Source organism: Neoarius graeffei, chromosome 2 (assembly GCF_027579695.1).
Source record: "Neoarius graeffei isolate fNeoGra1 chromosome 2, fNeoGra1.pri, whole genome shotgun sequence".
Taxonomy (NCBI): Eukaryota; Metazoa; Chordata; class Actinopteri; order Siluriformes; family Ariidae; genus Neoarius; species Neoarius graeffei.
This window is the reverse complement of record NC_083570.1, coordinates 97,326,492-97,347,300: the sequence shown is the minus strand read 5'-3', so window position 1 is coordinate 97,347,300 and position 20,809 is coordinate 97,326,492. Positions and strand designations below refer to the sequence as shown.

General features: G+C 41.1%; 1 protein-coding gene across 1 annotated transcript; it reads right to left on the bottom strand.

Moving 5' to 3' along the window:
* Window positions 1-789: 789 nt before the first annotated feature.
* Window positions 790-19,031, bottom strand: myoz3a (myozenin 3a). Its single transcript, XM_060910745.1, has 6 exons — window positions 18,959-19,031; window positions 18,404-18,487; window positions 17,530-17,690; window positions 4,767-4,857; window positions 2,508-2,688; window positions 790-1,404 (listed from the first exon to the last, which is right to left on the bottom strand). The coding sequence occupies exons 2-6, from the start codon at window positions 18,477-18,479 to the stop codon at window positions 1,221-1,223; spliced, it is 693 nt and encodes a 230-aa protein (XP_060766728.1). The 5' UTR covers window positions 18,480-18,487; window positions 18,959-19,031; the 3' UTR covers window positions 790-1,220.
* Between the last annotated feature and the right edge of the window lie 1,778 nt (window positions 19,032-20,809).

Here is a 20,809-nt window from a genome sequence, read left to right as displayed (position 1 = left end):
TCTGAGTTACGGCAGAGACTCCTCAGCTAGTTCATGATCTACAAGATGACAAATGTGATGGAGTTGATGGCAGTATTAGCATGAAAAGCTTTAGAACCTAATCTGAAGCTTTAGAACTTAAACTGTTTGATCAATGTGACCAAGAAAGGAGGTGAGAGATCCGAACAGACTAAAGGATTAAAGTGCTGCTGCATTGTTCTCATTAGGTAGAGATGAAGCGAGAGCTTACAGTGCGCTCCATTTGTACTACGAAGTCAGGATTTCTGAGTTCCTAGACAGAAATATCAAATGAAATGCCTCCTAGAGTCAGATTTTGGACTTGGAAAGTAGGAGGAACCTCACCAAACCTGACTTCAAAATCCAACATGGCTGATCCATGCAACAACATTGAGAAAGCTGTAGTAATATACTGTTTATTAGCACTTGTGTCTTATTTGTGTTTCATTAAATCAGTCAAACACACACAGGACTGTCCAACTTCTATCTGTGGATGTGTTGCTATGGTGCTCGTATGTGCAAAATACCATGTGATGCATTGTACTGGTATTGCTAGCAACGGCTAACCTGGCTAGAACTATGCTAATTGCTGGTATTGGTTTTCTAACTTCTTGTACTGGAACTCGGTCAACTCGTGTGTGACGTCATTTCCAGCTCTGACTTCCAACTTCCAAGGTAAATGGAGTGCAACATTAATCCCACTGGCTTAACTTTAAACAGGCAGTTGATGGCATTATGGGTAATGTAGGAAACCATGAAATGAAGTAAAAATAAATCAACATGTCAATGAAAAAAACCCAACAACAACTCAGAATTTAATTATAAAATAAATATTGGACAATGTCATTCAGGTGTATTGTTCTTTTAAGGACAAAATAAAACAGCAGTTTACTGACAGCCAATATTCTGGCATACTTTTGCATGAACACCATTTGAATAAATTAATTTGGTTTGTGATATAACAGTGCATTCTTCTTAAGCTTTTAGGCTACAGTTACTGCCTACTACAAAGATTCAACCTTTCTCTCAAAGACCTACATTATTCCAGTTAGCATCCCAGTTCTAGCTTTATGACCAGTTAGCCATGGTTACAATCTGATATTCTGCCTTCTGCAGCAAACCCAGGCTTACTCTCTATGATCAAAAGGCACCAGGACAGTGAGTGCCACATGCTCTCAGCTGTAAGCAAATTTTAGGCAGATGGGGCTTTGACCCCGATGGACTCAGAGTTCATTAGACTCGGGTAAATAACTTGTGGCCCAGCCGCGAGGTGCTCTGTTGAAATTGGGCCGTTTGACCATCCTATCCACGGCGGAGCCTGGCAAATTCTGGGACTCCACTGCTTCAAAGCTGATGGTGGGGATAACCCTCTTACTGTGTTTGGGACCCCCAAATGGCATCGCAACTCTGAGAGGGGAAATGACATGGATATGAGATTGTTGTTGTTTTTGTCATTAGTTTTCTGTTTTATGTGTTTTACAAAAACTTTCCATTCAGCATACATACAATGTCAGAATGTTTTCTTGAACCCTAATAGTACACATCTGTAGAGCACAGGTTCCCAGCACTGGTCCTGAAGTACCCCCTGTCCTGCACATTTTAGTGTTTTCCCTGCTCTAACACACCCACTTCAACTGCTCATTAGCTGATTATTTGATCAGACACATTGGCAGGGAGCAGGAAAATGCTAAAATGTGCAGGACAGGGGTACTCTAGGATCAGAATTGGGAACCTGTGCTATAGAGAATACAGCAGTGATCCATCATGGAAGTATTACTTTCACCACCTATCAAACTAGCACCTGGAACAGAGACACCTGGTGTGCTAATGTAGAGACTCTGAAAGGCTTAAGAGGGAGACCTACAGTTCATGGCTCTTCTGTTTTTAACATGTCCTTGGTGTCTATTTCTACTCTGAGAGACTTTGATTTCAGAAAGACATCATGGAAAAGCCAATGATAGAAGGGCCATCATTAACTCTGCAGATATCTGGAGATCACAATCTGATAGCATTGGTATCTGGTGGGACTATTTAGGGCATACAATCACCACGGACAAGCTATCACTGAGCCGAAACCCAAACTGACCCTGTCACCACTTCTATTCGCACTATCTGCATTTGGCTTTTGTGGTGAATAAACCTTGGGCACTTACTGTCAGCCTCCTCTGATGAAGTTGTTATTTTAAGACCTCCTCAATGATTCTTTAGCCTTACATGGAGGGTGGCAAAATGTGCCTTGCCTATGAGTCTGATGCCAGCGCGGCTTGTATTCCTCAGAAGTTTTGTCATTCAGCTTGCAGTTATCAGTCAATCCTAATTTCTAATTTTGGCTTTTTGATGGTTTCCGGAAGACAATCCTTAAGGGAAACTACCTGTTCCTGTTGAAGCATATCAAATGTCGGAGTACAAATATAAAGTAGTTGATTGTTTGTTTGTTGGGTTTCCCTTCTGGTAGATGTACAGTATGCAGTTTACAGTTCCATGGGAGATCTGGGAGTTTGGCCACATACCTGTTGAAGCATCTGTAGTTTACAGGCTGGAGTTTATCTGGCTGAGGGAGCTGTGGGTTCAGGGAGGACAATAGCTCTTCGTTGCCCCTCAATGCCTCTCTCCATGGTGAGCAATAGGATTTGGGGATAACTGTAATGTTGAACTTTTCACGAGGAATTTCTTTCAAGGGAGCAGAGTAGCCTGCAAGTGGTGGTACCAGAGAAGCACAGACTAATATCATCTGTCATTTAAAAAGATTCAATTTGCCAAAGTGTTACTGCAGAGTATATCCACAGTATGATCCTGGAACTGGAGAAAACTGGAGAGCTTTGAGGAAACTCTAAAGCTTTCATCTAGATTAATGTTGCAACCTGGAATCAGTTCATCACAGATCATCTTAGTCCAGAAAACTGTCATAGACAATAAATTGTCCAAAGTTGTAGTTCTATGGGCGTAACCAAAATAACTCAAGAAAATGTTCAGAAGTAACACTACCTTTTACCATAAATCATATGATCTTGCAGCACTACTGGATAAAAAAAAAAAAAAAAAAAAAAAAAAAAAAAAATATATATATATATATATATATATATATATATATATATATATATATATATATATATATACACACACACACACTACCGTTCAAAAGTTTGGGGTCACTTTGAAATGTCCTTATTTTTGAAAGAAAAGCACTGTTCTTTTCAACGAAGATCACTTTAAACTAATCAGAAATCCACTCTATACATTGCTAATGTGGTAAATGACTATTCTAGCTGCAAATGTCTGGTTTTTGGTGCAATATCTCCATAGGTGTATAGAGGCCCATTTCCAGCAACTCTCACTCCAGTGTTCTAATGGTACAATGTGTTTGCTCATTGCCTCAGAAGGCTAATGGATGATTAGAAAACCCTTGTACAATCATGTTAGCACAGCTGAAAACAGTTGAGCTCTTTAGAGAAGCTATAAAACTGACCTTCCTTTGAGCAGATTGAGTTTCTGGAGCATCACATTTGTGGGGTCGATTAAATGCTCAAAATGGCCAGAAAAATGTCTTGACTATATTTTCTATTCATTTTACAACTTATGGTGGGAAATAAAAGTGTGACTTTTCATGGAAAACACAAAACTGTCTGGGTGACCCCAAACTTTTGAACAGTAGTGTGTGTATATATATATATATATATATATATATATATATATATATATATATATATATATAAAGTAGTTTGTAGTACCAAGACTAACAATTACAGACCCCAATTTGTCCCCTATAAGCACTTTTACCCCAGCAACCTCTTAAAAACATGATCTCTCTTGGGGGCGTCGTGGCTCAGGTGGTTAAGGCGCCATACCATGAATGCGGGCGACCCGGGTTCGATTCCGGCCTGCGGTCATTTCCCGATCCCTTCCCATCTCTCTCTCTCCCGCTCATTTCCTGTCTCTACACTGTCCTATCCAATAAAAAAGGTGCAAAAAGCCCAAAAAAATATCTTTAAAAAAAAAAAAAAAAAAACATGATCTCTCTTCAACAGATTCGTTAGAAGATTAGATGAGCCTTTCATGCATAGTGTACTGGCTTGGCTCAAATGTTCAGCCTGAATAAATCTGACCTCTCCAGGACCTCTTATGGTTCACCACAGAGAAATAAGAGATGGAAGCTTATATAAGGGTAATAGAGGAAACACTAATTAGCTGATAATTATCTTATAATGTGAGTCTGTGAGCTCATATAGAAGGAACGCAAGTATATGTGTTAAGTGAAGATCATTTTACCATAAAGTAACCAGTTAATAGCCTAACTGATATTTCTGTACAGTATGCTTTATTCAAGATAGCTAATGCACAGGATTTGCCATAGCTATTTGACAAATATATCCCTGAACCTATATTTTTATAAATTTATCAAAATCTATTAATTTATTATTATTTTTTTTAAATCAACAGTACTATATAAAAAGTACTGTTATTGTAGCAGTAGAATTGAAGAAAACTGCTATGATACAAATCTATTTAAGAATCCCCAGAGATGTAGAAACATTAAAGCAATGCTTCACCCAAAACTGCTAACATGGCTTTGAATGAGAGAAGCCCAAGTGGGAGCAGTTACCATAATGTACAATGATGTTCCCAGGCCTCCTACATTTCCCATTAGCAGTTATCCATTGTGGGCGAAGTATTTCTTTAATACTGATCCATTGCTCTACCTGGAGCAAGGAAGCTGGGGCTGCCTTTCTTGGAGACAGTTTCCATCAGAGTGGTAACCAGACTATGTTTACCGGCTACGGGGTATGTCATGTTCTCCTTCCCTTCTTGAGCCTGTGATGCTGACCGGACCTGGCTCTGGGCCTGCTTCTGTTCCAGGCCATCCTAAAAAAACAGCCATCATTAGGTTATTTTCTCAAAAAGTTATGAATAGATCTATTTTGAATGCAAATCCTATGGTAAGTGATTAATGCAGGTTTACCAAGTAGATACAATAAGAACAGGCTTGTAGTACTCAAGTCCAGGACTCAGTCTCGAGTCCGACTCGTGCCCTAATTTTAAAGACTTGTAACTTGACTTGGACTTGAGCATTGATGACTTGGACTCGGACTTGTGCATTAATTGCATTTGGACTCAATTGGAGACGAGGACTTGGAGTTTTTCTTTATTTTTTGTAACATGCCATAAAAATTTGGCAGAAGATATTTATATCTACATTAATTTTTATACTGATTTCATGCAAGAGAATGCACATTCACCTGTTCACATGTCATGCTCAGGAACAAACTAATATTAATGGTGCTAAAATGCCTGGAGAGACACCCCTAGGATTGTGCACTTTGCTTATACAGACTTCTCGTGCAGTGGGAAAAAATGCACTGCAATGTGTTCCATATGTCAGAGAACTATCAAGGAGATGACAGGGACAACCTCAAACTTCAATCATCATTTGACAAGACTCCACCCAGAGAAGTAAGTGACACGCTATGTTCATTGCTCTGTTGATAGCGGGGCTTGCTGACTGATGAACTTAACCCTCTCTCATGTTATTTGCCCTGTTGATAGTGGGCCAGGCTTGCTGAGTGATGAACAAGCTTTTTATCTGTAGTCTATTAACTAAAATGGCGCAGTCAAACAGTAACATTAGTCCAACACAGTAGCAGAGACGGTTTCATGTAAAGGCCGCAACAACCACCATCAAATTGTACAGTTGGAGTCTTGTTCTTGGATTCAACTCAGACTCGACTTGAAATTTTCTTTAATGACTTGGACTTGATTCGAACTTGAACACTGGGGACTCAAGACTGGACTCGGACTCGAGGTTTAGTGATTCGACTACAACACTGAATAAGAATGAATGGATTGTTTCATTAACATAAATTTTGAGGTATAACAGTCAGCATGATTCTGCAAATGAATTTAACTTGCAAGGTGCCTATTTTGGTCTTTTGTTTGATTTTCATAGCTTCATGATCTCCAATCCAGAGTTGCCTCACATGCAGAGGTTGGCTTTTAGTTATATTTACACATTTAAGCCTTGCATTCATTTAATACCATTCATGTTGCACTGTAACACTGTCTGGGGGAATTATGTTATAAAATGTGAACTGGACATAGCTAGTATTTCACAGGCTTATAGCACTTAAAATAGTCTTTACTTGGGACTCGAGGTTTATCTCTGTTGAGTTGAAATGGTTCTAAATTGTTTGCTATACAAAATGTTAGATGCTTATAAAGCAGTAACAAACCTCATATTCAGTGTTAATTATGGACAAACCCCTACACAGAGGTGGGTAGTAACATGTTATATTTACTCTGTTACATGTATAGTGGTGCTTGAAATTTTGTGAACCCTGTAGAATTTTCTATATTTCTGCATAAATATGACCTAAAACATCATCAGATTTTCACACAAGTCCTAAAAGTAGATAAAGAGAACCCAATTAAACAAATGAGACAAAAATATTAGACTTGGTCATTTATTTATTGAGGAAAATGATCCAATATTACATATCTGTGAGTGGCAAAAGTATGTGAACCTTTGCTTTCAGTATCTGGTGTGACCCCCTTGTGCAGCAATAACTGCAACTAAACGTTTCCGATAACTGTTGATCAGTCCTGCACACCAGCTTGGAGGAATTTTAGCCCATTCCTCCGTACAGAACAGCTTCAACTCTGGGATGTTGGTGGGTTTCCTCACATGAACTGCTCACTTCTGGTCCTTCCACAATATTTCGATTGGATTAAGGTCAGGACTTTGACTTGGCCATTCCAAAACATTAGCTTTATTCTTCTTTAACCATTCTTTGGTAGAACGACTTGTGTGCTTGGGGTCGTTGTCTTGCTGCATGACCCACCTTCTCTTGAGATTCAGTTCATGGGCAGATGTCCTGATATTTTCCTTTTGAATTCAGTGGTATAATTCAGAATTCATTGTTCCATCAATGATGGCAAGCCGTCCTGGCCCAGGTGCAGCAAAACAGGCCCAAATCATGATACTACCACTACCATGTTTCACAGATGGGATAAGGTTCTTATGCTGGAATGCAGTGTTTTCCTTTCTCCAAACATAACGCTTCTCACTGAAACCAGAAAGTTCTATTCTGGTCTCATCCGTCCACAAAACATTTTTCCAATAGCCTTTTGGCTTGTCCACATGATCTTTAGCAAACCGCAGATGAGCAGCAATGTTTTTTTTTGGAGAGCAGTGGCTTTCTCCTTGCAACCCTGCCATGCACACCATTGTTGTTCAGTGTTCTCCTGATGGTGGACTCATGAACATTAACATTAGCCAATGTGAGAGAGACCTTCAGTTGCTTAGAAGTTACCCTGAGATCCTTTATGACCTCGCCAACTATTACACGCCTTGCTCTTGGAGTGATCTTTGTTGGTTGACCACTCCTGGGGAGGGTAACAATGGTCTTGAATTTCCTCCATTTGTACACAATCTGTCTGACTGTGGATTGGTGGAGTCCAAACTCTTTAGAGATGGTTTTGTAACCTTTTCCAGCCTCATGAGCATCAACAACGCTTTTTCTGAGGTCCTCAGAAATCTCCTTTGTTCGTGCCATGATACACTTCCACAAACGTGTTGTGAAGATCAGACTTTGATAGATCCCTGTTCTTTAAATAAAACAGGGTGCCCACTCACACCTGATTGTCATCCCATTGATTGAAAACACCTGACTCTAATTTCACCTTCAAATTAACTGCTAATCTTAGAGGTTCACATACTTTTGCCACTCACAGATATGTAATATTGAATCATTTTCCTCAATAAATAAATGACCAAGTCTAATATTTTTGTCTCATTTGTTTAACTGGGTTCTCTTTATCTACTTTTCGGACTTGTGTGAAAGTCTGATGATGTTTTAGGTCATATTTATGCAGAAATATAGAAAATTCTAAAGGGTTCACAAACTTTCAAGCACCACTGTACTTAAGTAACTCTTTCCAATCAATTGTACTTATCAGAGTACTTTTAATGCATAATATTTTTCACTCTTACTTGATTCCATTTGCAATTTAAAAATGTACTTATACTCCATTACATTATACTACACACTACTTGTGATTTTTGCATAATTTACTAAATTCTTTTTATTCACATGTGCACAGCTTCTATGATGTCAATATCAGTTTGGAAGTGTGTGGGATCAAATTCCCAGATGCACTGAGCAGGGTCTCATTGCAGAGCCACAGAACTGCAGTTTTACAACAGCAGTTTCAGGCCGGTGGCATTGAAAGCATGTGCAGTGGGATATCATGTGAACCTGCTAATTTCCGTGACTGTGTCATGTAAACAGCGACTGTGTGTTGTATTTTGATGAGTACTTCTACTTCGACTTGAATCATTATTGTTATAAAGTACAACCCCGTTTCCAAAAAAGTTGGGACAAAGTACAAATTGTAAATAAAAACGGAATGCAATGATGTGGAAGTTTCAAAATTCCATATTTTATTCAGAATACAACATAGATGACATATCAAATGTTTAAACTGAGAAAATGTATAATTTAAAGAGAAAAATTAGGTGATTTTAAATTTCATGACAACAACACATCTCAAAAAAGTTGGGACAAGGCCATGTTTACCACTGTGAGACATCCCCTTTTCTCTTTACAACAGTCTGTAAACGTCTGGGGACTGAGGAGACAAGTTGCTCAAGTTTAGGGATAGGAATGTTAACCCATTCTTGTCTAATGTAGGATTCTAGTTGCTCAACTGTCTTAGGTCTTTTTTGTCGCATCTTCCGTTTTATGATGCGCCAAATGTTTTCTATGGGTGAAAGATCTGGACTGCAGGCTGGGCAGTTCAGTACCTGGACCCTTCTTTTACGCAGCCATGATGCTGTAATTGATGCGGTATGTGGTTTGGCATTGTCATGTTGGAAAATGCAAGGTCTTCCCTGAAAGAGACGTCATCTGGATGGGAGCATATGTTGCTCTAGAACCTGGATATACCTTTCAGCATTGATGGTGTCTTTCCAGATGTGTAAGCTGCCCATGCCACACGCACTAATGCAACCCCATACCATCAGAGATGCAGGCTTCTGAACTGAGCACTGATGATAACTTGGGTTGTCCTTCTCCTCTTTAGTCCGAATGACATGGCGTCCCTGATTTCCATAAAGAACTTCATATTTTGATTCGTCTGACCACAGAACAGTTTTCCACTTTGCCACAGTCCATTTTAAATGAGCCTTGGCCCAGAGAAGACGTCTGTGCTTCTGGATCGTGTTTAGATACGGCTTCTTCTTTGAACTATAGAGTTTTAGCTGGCAACGGCGGATGGCACGGTGAATTGTGTTCACAGATAATGTTCTCTGGAAATATTCCTGAGCCCATTTTGTGATTTCCAATACAGAAGCATGCCTGTATGTGATGCAGTGCCGTCTAAGGGCCCGAAGATCACGGGCACCCAGTATGGTTTTCCGGCCTTGACCCTTACGCACAGAGATTCTTCCAGATTCTCTGAATCTTTTGATGATATTATGCACTGTAGATGATGATGATATGTTCAAACTCTTTGCAATTTTACACTGTCGAACTCCTTCCTGATATTGCTCCACTATTTGTCCGTGCAGATTGGGGGATTGGTGATCCTCTTCCCATCTTTACTTCTGAGAGCTGTTGCCACTCCAAGATGCTCTTTTTATACCCAGTCATGTTAATGACCTACTGCCAGTTGACCTAATGAGTTGCAATTTGGTCCTCCAGCTGTTCCTTTTTTGTACCTTTAACTTTTCCAGCCTCTTATTGCCCCTGTCCCAACTTTTTTGAGATTTGTTGCTGTCATGAAATTTCAAATGAGCCAATATTTGGCATGAAATTTCAAAATGTCTCACTTTTGACATTTGATATGTTGTCTATGTTCTATTGTGAATACAATATCAGTTTTTGAGATTTGTAAATTATTGCATTCCGTTTTTATTTACAATTTGTACTTTGTCCCAACTTTTTTGGAATCGGGGTTGTAACAATACTTTCATCATTCCTGAGCCAACACATTTGCTGCTTTATTTTCCACAGCTAGCTGCCTTGCATCTGCATGGTCAGAGGTGGGTGTAATTATACACAAAATTCTTATCAAATATTTGTTTTGGTAAATTCCACATTTTGATTTGAGAAGTTCATGCACATAATCTATGCACATATTTGTAAGTACGGACCATTGAAACAAGGTCCCTGCATTTTTACTTCATGTTGCTATTTTATTTTTTTGATTTCTCTGAAATCTCATCTCATCTCATTATCTCTAGCCGCTTTATCCTGCTCTACAGGGTCGCAGGCAAGCTGGAGCCTATCCCAGCTGACTACGGGCGAAAGGCGGGGTACACCCTGGACAAGTCGCCAGGTCATCGCAGGGCTGACACATAGACACAGACAACTATTCACACTCACACCTACGGTCAATTTAGAGTCACCAGTTAACCTAACCTGCATGTCTTTGGACTGTGGGGGAAACCGGAGCACCCGGAGGAAACCCATGCGGACACGGGGAGAACATGCAAACTCCGCACAGAAAGGCCCTCGCTGGCCACGGGGCTCGAACCCGGACCTTCTTGCTGTGAGGCGACAGCGCTAACCACTACACCACTGTGCGGCCCTTCTCTGAAATGTATCAGATTAAAACTTTCTGTACCCCTTCATGAAATTGAAACTACAACCCCAATTACAAAAAAGTTTGGATGCTGTGTAAAACATAACAACAGAATGCAATGATTTGCAAATTCTTTTTGACCTATATTCAGTTGAATACAATACAAAGGCAGAGTTAGGGTTAGGGTTTAATGTTCAAATTGAACAGACAGGGAATTGCAAGGAATTTAGGGGTTTCATCATCAATAATTGATAATATCATCAAAAGATTCAGAGGTGACTGATGAGGCCAATCCGGGCTTTGAAGGTAAGCCCACATGTCGGGCACGCATAGGTAGGTGCTGTAATGGGGCTAGCGATAGGTCGAGCCTTCCGCACAGCTTGTTTTCTCTGGGCCTCGGCGATGCATTTCATCTCTGATGCATGTGCATCACTGGTGAGCTTTGCTTGTCATGCTGGACAATCCTGAGCAAGTGACTCCCAGGAGTTGAGATTGATTTCTAGGGTTTTGAGGGACATTTTGATATTGTCCTTGAAGCATTTCTTCTGCTCCCCAGAAGAGCTCTTGCCTTGGCACAGCTCTCCATACAACAACTGTTTGGGCAGTCAATTCTCTGGCATCCTGATAACATGACTGGTACATTTGGCTCGGGCTTTCTGCAGAAGAGTGTTAACACTGGGAAGTCCAGCCCGTTTTAGGACCTCCATGTCTGAGATTTTGTCCTGTCACTTGATATGAAAGAGTTTGCAGAGGCAGGTCAAGTGGAAGTGAATTTGCTGCATCTACCATGTAAAGCAAAAGCCATATATCAACAACAACAATGCTTTTTCAGAGATGTCCTTGCTTAATCCAGCAAGACAATGCCAAGCCACATTCTGCACAGAATGACTTTGTAGTAAAAGAGTGCAGGGTGCTAAACTGGCCTGCCTGCCTCCCATTGAAAATGTGTGGCAGTTTATGAATTACAAAATACAAAACGGAGACCCCGGACTGTTGAGCAACTTAAGTCATATATCAAGCAAGAATTGGAAATAATTTCACATTCAAAACTTTAACAATTAGTGTCCTCAGTTCCCAAACACTTACTGAGTGTTGTTAAAAGAAAATGTGATGTAACACAGTGGTAAGCATGCCCATGTCCCAATTTTCTGCAGGCATGAAATTCAGAATAAATGTATATTTACAAAAAACAAGATAGTTTCAGTCTGAACATTGAAATACTTTGTATTGTATTAAATTGAATATAGGTCGAAAAGGATTTGCAAATCATTGCATTCTTTTTTTATTTATGTTTTACACACTGTCCCAACTTTTTTGAATCAGGGTTGTATTCAGAAGGAGAACTACAACAATGAACCATGACCTCCATACATTCAGCTTGACTTAAAACTACAGCTTTTTAAACACCAAGATGTGGTTTTGATTACCAAACTAAATGGTGTTCCAAATTAAGCCCATATTTGCTTAATTTTTGTCAAACTGTAGTGTGAATACTCTTTTTCTGATGTAGATGAAGATATAAAATTTGCTATAAGATGGTGGCCATTTAGATAGTTCTCCTTGCCATATATAACCATCTTCCTCCTTGTGCCCACAGCACACCGATATTTTAATTCTACTCCATCACTGACACTGATGTCTCTCAGCTCCTCTTCACTCACCAAGCTATCACCTGTGGTCTGGACCCTTACCATCACATGTCCTGCATTTCCACATCTACATGGCTGAACTACTACACCTCTCTGTTGGTCATCACACTGACACTCATCTGTGCACTCACCTACATCATCATCAGTACATCATTCATCTCAGATTCCCTAACTTTATTCAAGCAGTCTTGGATAACATGCAAGAAAACAAGTCACCCGATCAAATGTACAGAAGTACAGACTGCTTCATCATCCTCACCTTCATCAAAAACTTCTATGTCTTTAACAAAACTTTTATCTTACATCTCACATAACAACCTGTTGGCTCAAAAATCCCCTTGAGACCAGTCATGTAACCAAGGATGCCTTGTTGAAACTTGTTAAACTTGAGATATCCAAAATCCGCCAGCAAGTTCTTATACTGCTAGATCCATCTGCAGCCTTTGAGCTAGTAAACCATCAGATTCTCCAGCAAATCTCTTCAACCTCATTATCACAGGAACTGCCAACTTTTATCTGCTTTGTCAAACAAACCCCAAACAAACCTATAAACATGCTGTCTTCTGCAGAATGACCAACAGGATTGCCTTCAAAAGGGGACACTTTACTGAGACTGACTTGACTTGTGGATACCCTGCACCAAATCCCCAGTTCTTTTATTTGAGCTTTTGACATGGTGGGGCATCCTCTAGATTAGATTAGATTAGATTAGATTAGATTAGATTAGATTAGATTAGATTAGATTAGATTAGATTAGATTAGATTAGATTAGATTAGATTAGATTAGATTAGATTAGATTAGATTAGATTAGATTAGATTAGATTAGAACTTTATTGATCTCTTTGGGTGGGTTCCCTCAGGGAAATTAAAATTCCAGTAGCATCATTACAGGATAAACAGAGAATAAAAATAGAGAAAAACTTCTAGATAAATTAAATTAGGTATTTACATATACAAATGTAAAAAAGAATAAGATATGGGGAAGAGGAAGGGAAAAAAAGAAAAAAGTCCAACACAAACCACTCTAACCACTGTCTTTGGCATAACAGGCACTGGTTTGAATTCTATCTATCAGGAAACTCCTACAGAGGACTCTCTAGTCATATGAGACAATAAAGAGGGCACCCCAATAATTTGTTCTTAACTCTTTTTTGTTCTTACTGTCCACCCCTTCATTGGGAGCATTAATCTATTATGCTGATATATACTCAACTCTGTGTTCTACCTTCAAGAGGTAACCTAGTCTCAGCTTGCATTTCAGTATTAGATGTTATGAATATCTCAGTTTTGATCAAGTATCCATCCATCCATCCATCCATCCATCCATCCATCCATCCATCCATTATCTATAATGCTAATCCATCAGGGTCGCAGGGGAAGCTGGAGCTAATCCCACCTGACTTTGGGCAAGAGGCAGGGTACACCCTGGCCAGGTTGCCAAACTATTTCAGGCCTCTTGATCAAGCATTTAACCCCAAGTTAAACCTTTGAAGACAGAGGTGGGTTTCCCAAAAGCCTCTTAATGCTAAGAGCATCTTAACTATGAGAGAGGGTCATTCATTGTGCTGCTTGCTCTACCATTTAATGATGACCTTTATGCTGCAATGCTTTTGGGAAACTTGGCACACATCATCTTGTCATTCTGGCAAGTCCTCCAATCCAACATATCTCTGTCACACCTACTACCATAAAGGCCCACCAGGACCCTTGAGTTTCTATTCACTTTTTTTGCACCCTATATGTCTAGGTTGACATATAAGATTCAGTTACATATGAACAGTTCCTTGTTTTTAAACATATTCTGGTAAGCATTGCACTCAAACCTCTTTGTATTTTCACTGAGGTTTAGGCCCTGTCCACACGGCAACGGATTCAGGTGACTCCAATACAATTGCTTATCGTTTAGGCCTGGCATCCACATGGCACCGGCGTTTTGGGTGCCCAAAACGCAATCTTTTTGAGAACGGGTTCCAGAGTGGAAAGATCTGGCAACGTTGCCGTTGTGAAGTCGTCTGGATGAGTAGAACGGATTTGTTTACGATGATGTCACAACCACATGACTGTGAGTGCTTCACGCTGGGTAGAAGTGTAACGAACTCGATGCGAGTTGTCAACAAATCCTATAACTTGGTTCATGAAATGCGCTTCCAAAATATTTTCACTGTGAATATTTATTGTGTAATGGTGCAAAGTGAGAGAGAGAGAGAGAGAGAGAGAGAGAGACTCTGCCCTTAGGGCAGAGTCAATCCCGCCAGCAAAAATAGGGAAAAAAAGGAGCGATCTCACCTCTTCAGATGTTGGTTTAAGTCCTACAATACATTCCTCAAAAAGGGCGTAGAAGAGCAAATTAATCCATCAACTTGTAGCATTCAATTTATTCTGGATCATTAAAGACGCCGCCTTCCGCGTAGAATCATATGTCATCCTCGCCGCCATATTGGATAGGTCAAAGCGGAGAATAAAGATTCATGTGCTGTGTTTAACTGTACCAACAGGTTTACCGTCCAAACGAGATCACATGGGATTACCTTTCACAGGTGAGAAACAACAAATTAATCCATCAACGTGTAGCATTCAATTTATTCCGGACCATTAAAGACGCCGCCTTCCGCGTAGAATCATACATACGTCATCCTCGCCACCATATTGGATAGGTCAAAGCGGAGAATAAAGATTAGCTGCGTTTAACTGTACCAACAGGTTTGCCGTCCAAACGAGATCACATGGGATTACCTTTCACAGGTGAGACTGGAAAAATACTTTTCATTGTATTTGGTCATTATAATGTTATTTTACGAACAGATTTTCCTGACTTTGTGGCTAATATGAAGTCTCGCACATAATAGTTTATGCGCATGCGTCCTTACTTCTTCTATTGTTCTGGTGTCTCCAAAGGGACCGTCTTACAGCGCCCCTAGAGGTGTGGCATGTGTATTGCATCGTTTTCAGCAAGCGTTGCGTTGCCATATGGACCTGATATTTTACTGATCGTTGCCCATTTGGACGCGATATATTTTTAAATAACATCTCGTTGCTATTGTCGTGTGGATGTAGCTTTAGAGTAGACAGCTGCATTTGAATGTATGGACAGCTATTAAATAAAAATACATATGCTCATCTGTATATCTACTAAAGTATTATCACATATCTTCCACTTAAACAAATGAACTGAGTCTTGTGCTTGGAGTTATAGTATTTTAGTCAAGTCAAGTCACCACGCAATAATGTCTCCAGAGTATAGAGTATTCCTACTTTCATGGGCACTGTTGTAGTCGAGTCACTAAACCTCGAGTCTGAGTCCAGTCTTGAGTCCCCAGTGCTCAAGTCCTAGTCAAGTCCAAGCCATGAAAGAAAATTTTGAGTCAAGTCTGAGAACAAGACTCCAACCACACCATTTGACGGTGGCTGTTGCTGCCTTTAGGTGAAACCATCTCTGCTACTGTATTGGACTAACATTACTGTTCGACTGCCCCGTTTAAGTTAACAGGCTACAGATAAAAAGCTTGTTCATCACTCAGCAAGCCCCGCCCACCATCAACAGGGCAAATAACATGAGAGAGGGTTAACACTCGCTCAGCAAGCCCCGCTATCAACAGAGCAATGAATATAGTGTGTCACTTACTTCTCTGGGTGGAGTCTTGCCAAATGATGATTGAAGTTCGAGGTTGTCCCCGTCGTCTCCTTGATAGTTCTTCTACATATGGAACACATAGCAGTGCATTTTTTCCCACTGCATGAGAAGTCTGTATAAGCAAAGCGGACAATCCTAGGGCATTCTCTCCAGGCATTTTAGCACCATTAACGTTAGTTTGTTCCTGAACACGATGTATGAACAGGTGAATGTGCATTCTCTTGCACAAAATGAGTATAAAAATTAATGTAGATATAAATATCTTATGCCAAATTTTTATGGCTTGTTACAAAAAATAAAGAAAAAATCCTAGTCCTCATCTCCAATTTACGAATCCGAATGCAGTTAATGCACAAGTCCGAGTCCAAGTCTGAGTCATCAGTGCTCAAGTCCTTAAAATTAGGGCACGAGTTGGACTCAAGTCTGAGCCCTGGACTCAAGTACTACAAGCCTGTTCATGGGTAGCATAGGATATGTGTGATGGGAAAGGGACACACACACACACACACACACACACACACACAGAGAGAGAGAGAGAGAGTTGGACAGGATACTGAGAGGCCTGGGTGCAGATTTGTTGCTGAGCTGTGGTGAGCTGCACTGTTCAGTGGAAAAGCCCTCCTTAATTGATTCACTTATCAGGGCTTGTATTCTATCTTGGAACCGTGAGTGAATGATGCATGGTGAGTCCACTTCTATGAAATGTATAAAGTTAAACTGTTCTTATTTGTATTTAGGTGATACTGGAATGAACTACCATGAAATCCGACACAAATGGCAATCCAATGGGTAAGAACCAGATCAGTGTGCTGATACCATTTAGCTGCAGAGTGTTTGATTCCAAAGTCTTCAACCAAGAATTCTCATCTCATCTCATTATCTCTAGCCGCTTTATCCTGTTCTACAGGGTCGCAGGCAAGCTGGAGCCTATCCCAGCTGACTACGGGCGAAAGGCGGGGTACACCCTGGACAAGTCGCCAGGTCATCACAGGGCTGACACATAGACACAGATAACCATTCACACTCACATTCACACCTACGGTCAATTTAGAGTCACCAGTTAACCTAACCTGCATGTCTTTGGACTGTGGGGGAAACCGGAGCACCCGGAGGAAACCCATGCGGACACGGGGAGAACATGCAAACTCCGCACAGAAAGGCCCTCGCTGGCCATGGGGCTCGAACCTGGACCTTCTTGCTGTGAGGCGACAGCACTAACCACTACACCACCATGCCGCCCTAACCAAGAAGTCACACATCACACACACATCACATTATCTCTAGCCGCTTTATCCTTCTACAGGGTCGCAGGCAAGCTGGAGCCTATCCCAGCTGACTACGGGCGAAAGGCGGGGTACACCCTGGACAAGTCGCCAGGTCATCACAGGGCTGACACATAGACACAGATAACCATTCACACTCACATTCACACCTACGGTCAATTTAGAGTCACCAGTTAACCTAACCTGCATGTCTTTGGACTGTGGGGGAAACCGGAGCACCCGGAGGAAACCCATGCGGACACGGGGAGAACATGCAAACTCCGCACAGAAAGGCCCTCGCTGGCCATGGGGCTCGAACCTGGACCTTCTTGCTGTGAGGCGACAGCACTAACCACTACACCACCATGCCGCCCTAACCAAGAAGTCATTGTAGCTAAATTTATGTCTTACATATATGATTGCAGGTGCATTTGCTGTGTTCTCTACTGTGAACCTGTCCACTCTTCTCTGCCTCTCTTGGAACATCCTGGAACCTCTGTTGGATGTCAGGTTCAGCTCCTCAATCATTACATCCTTTGGTATGCTGACCTTCTTCCCTAGATTCAGGCCCTCTGAAATGCGTACAAAGCACACAATGACAAATATTCACCCTATGACTGTTGGGTTCATTCATTTTTTCTGGACTACTGTATAGTGTGAATCCTTTTCTTCTCCCAACTATTTTGCACACAGTTTTGAATGCTTGTGTATCAAGGCAGCAGTTTACTCTGACTTGACCCTGATCCTGAAACCACATAAATGGCCTTATTTGAGTAGCGTGAAACTATATACAATATTATCACTCTGTTGCACAGACACTGGAATATAAATAGAGTGACGAATGAAGAAACTGACAGGGGGAAAATTACTTCACAGTGACGTTTTTAATTTTTGCAGCTTCTCAAGGAACTTGCATCATGAGGATTGTGGATATATTTCCCACTTTGGAGTCAGATTTAGCTGAGCTCAAGGGGTTGTGCAGTGCCAAAAATGGCACAAAGCTGAGGTCACTGGAAAATAACGTAAAACAAACAGACAAATGTGTGGAGTGTTTCCTTGGCAGTGCTGGTTGCATGGCATCTCCGTTTACAGGGTGTCATGGCACTGGAAGTTGTCTGCTCACGTGACCTTAAAGTATGTGTTTGATCTTGTCTGCCACTGTCAATCAAAGAGAACACTACGAGTAGTGCAAATGTTTAAGTCACTGTCACAGTGGGGGAACAAAAATCAGTACTATTTTGGTCACGATCCACTTCTTTGTTTTCTAGGTTTCTATGTGTCTCACCTCCTCGAGCTTCTCTACTCAGTGCCCGTGCCTGTTGCTGCCAGTGTTTGCTCATGTTGTTGTTTGCAGTCTGCATCCTGTCCCCTATGAACACATACAAAAACACACAACCAGAAAGGACAAGGCTTGTAATCCTCTTTGCATTTTGATGCCGCTAAATACAAGATAGAGCAATCAGTTCTGATGCACGTACCCCTTTCAAAGTTCTCACTCGGAGGTCTGCACAAATTTTTTATGTGTTAAAAATGCTTGCTAAATATTTCTTGTGGCCCTGGTGATAATGTTCAAGATAGTCAGTGAGGTATAATAGTACATAACTGGACCATACTCTCATTATTCCATTCTGTATTATTTGTAATATTGACATTCTATCAGGTTAAACACTTCACTCATTTGGGTTTCCTGTCTGAACCTTCAAATTAGTGATGAGCAGATGCTTGCTGTTCTCAGCATACTCCTCTCAAATGGCTACACATGATGAACCCTCTGCACATACACACACAGCATAGCTCCTCACACATTCTAGTCAATATGAGATAGTAACCTCAACCTTACCTGTGTATGAATGTAGAGTTTAGGGGAAGGCTGGGCACTGAGACGTTACTCGAGGTCTGTCTGGATCTTGTGCTCAAGAGGGTTTGTATAGACTCAGACAGGCCAATTTCTGCGCTTACATCATCATGGTAATTTTAGCCAAGGCAGTGAGAGGCTATATGGGGTGAAGTGTTTCACCCTGACCCACCCTTATATCTACCATAATAAAAACCTGATCCCTGCTTTATGCATATGTGGTGTGTGTGTGTGTGTGTGTGTGTGTACATACCAATTAGGCTGTCAAAAGCTGTGTGCATCCATGTGTGTGAACTCTTGAGTCTGTTACACTCATAGCTTGACCTGAAATTGATCTGGATATTTTAGAAGTAGGGCGGCACGGTGGTGTAGTGGTTAGCGCTGTCGCCTCACAGCAAGAAAGGGCCCCGAGCCCCGGGGCCGGCGAGGGCCTTTCTGTGTGGAGTTTGCATGTTCTCCCTGTGTCCGCGTGGGTTTCCTCCGGGTGCTCCGGTTTCCCCCACAGTCCAAAGACATGCAGGTTAGGTTAACTGGTGACTCTAAATTGACCGTAGGTGTGAATGTGAGTGTGAATGGTTGTCTGTGTCTATGTGTCAGCCCTGTGATGACCTGGCGACTTGTCCAGGGTGTACCCCGCCTTTCGCCCGTAGTCAGCTGGGATAGGCTCCAGCTTGCCTGCGACCCTGTAGAAGGATAAAGCGGCTAGAGATAATGAGATGAGATTTTAGAAGTACCTTTGCATGTCAGTGACAAGTTCCCATTTGTGTGTGTGAATTTATCTATCTAATGGTGTGTGCAAGAGAAAATATTCAAGGACATGACCTCTTTGCAGGGACGCATCTAGGAACTCTGGAATTCCAGAGGATTCTGAGGATTCTCCAGGTGTGGGTTCATCAAGGATTCTAACTGTCTAATGAGGTGCTGCTTTTTCTCCAAGACCCTATTAGAGAGCATGATCCCTCCAGTTGTGGGCTTCTTTACTCTTAAAAACATAGGTTCTTCACAGGTTCTTTGGATAGGTTAGGGTTGTAGCTTTCTAAATAAGTTATATTTGTGACCTTTAATAAAAAGGAAAACCTCTGGTATATGGTTCTACTGTATATAGACACTTTAATGGTTTATTCAGAGAGACAAGGTATCTTTTCTGCATTATTACATTAATGGCATTTAGCAGACACTCTTATCCAGAGCAACATATAACATACCCAGAGCAGCCTGGGGGTTATGTGTCTTGCTCAAGGGCACTTCAACTATTCCTGCTGGTCTAGGGAATCAAACTAGCGACCTTTTGTTCCCAAAGCTATTTATCCATTAGGCCATGGCTTCTCCCAGCTTTGCCAGCTGTGAGCACCTACACACTTAGAAATAAGGGTACTTTAAAAGGCCTTTGGATGGGTAATGGTTCTTGGTGTCTACAGGGGTCCTATTTGGACCTTTTCTCAAAGAGGAAACCTTGTGCTGTAAGGTTCTTCATAGAACCTGAAAAGGTTTGTCACAGAGACAAATTCAAGAACGCTTTTACAGTGGATCTAAAAAGTACACACACCCTGTTAAAATTATAGGTTTTTCTGATGTAAAAAAAAATGAGACCACAATAAATACTTTCAAAACTTTTTCCACCTTTAATGTGATGTTTAATGTGTACACCTGTACAATTCAGTTGAAAAACAAACAAATCTCATCTTATTATCTCTAGCTGCTTTATCCTGTTCTACAGGGTCACAGGCAAGCTGGAGCCTATCCCAGCTGACTATGGGCGAAAGGCGGGGTACACCCTGGACAAGTCACCAGGTCATCACAGGGCTGACACATAGACACAGACAACCATTCACACTC

Coding starts and splice junctions, on each gene's coding strand:
- myoz3a (XM_060910745.1), bottom strand. CDS start 18,479: ATGCAGACTGCAAACAACAACATGAGCAAACACTGGCAGCAACAGGCA. Junction 4,858..17,529: donor ATGCACCTGCAATCATATAT/GTAAGACATAAA, acceptor CTGTTTTTTTAG/GATGGCCTGGAACAGAAGCA. Junction 1,405..2,507: donor AACTACAGATGCTTCAACAG/GTATGTGGCCAA, acceptor TTCCCCTCTCAG/AGTTGCGATGCCATTTGGGG.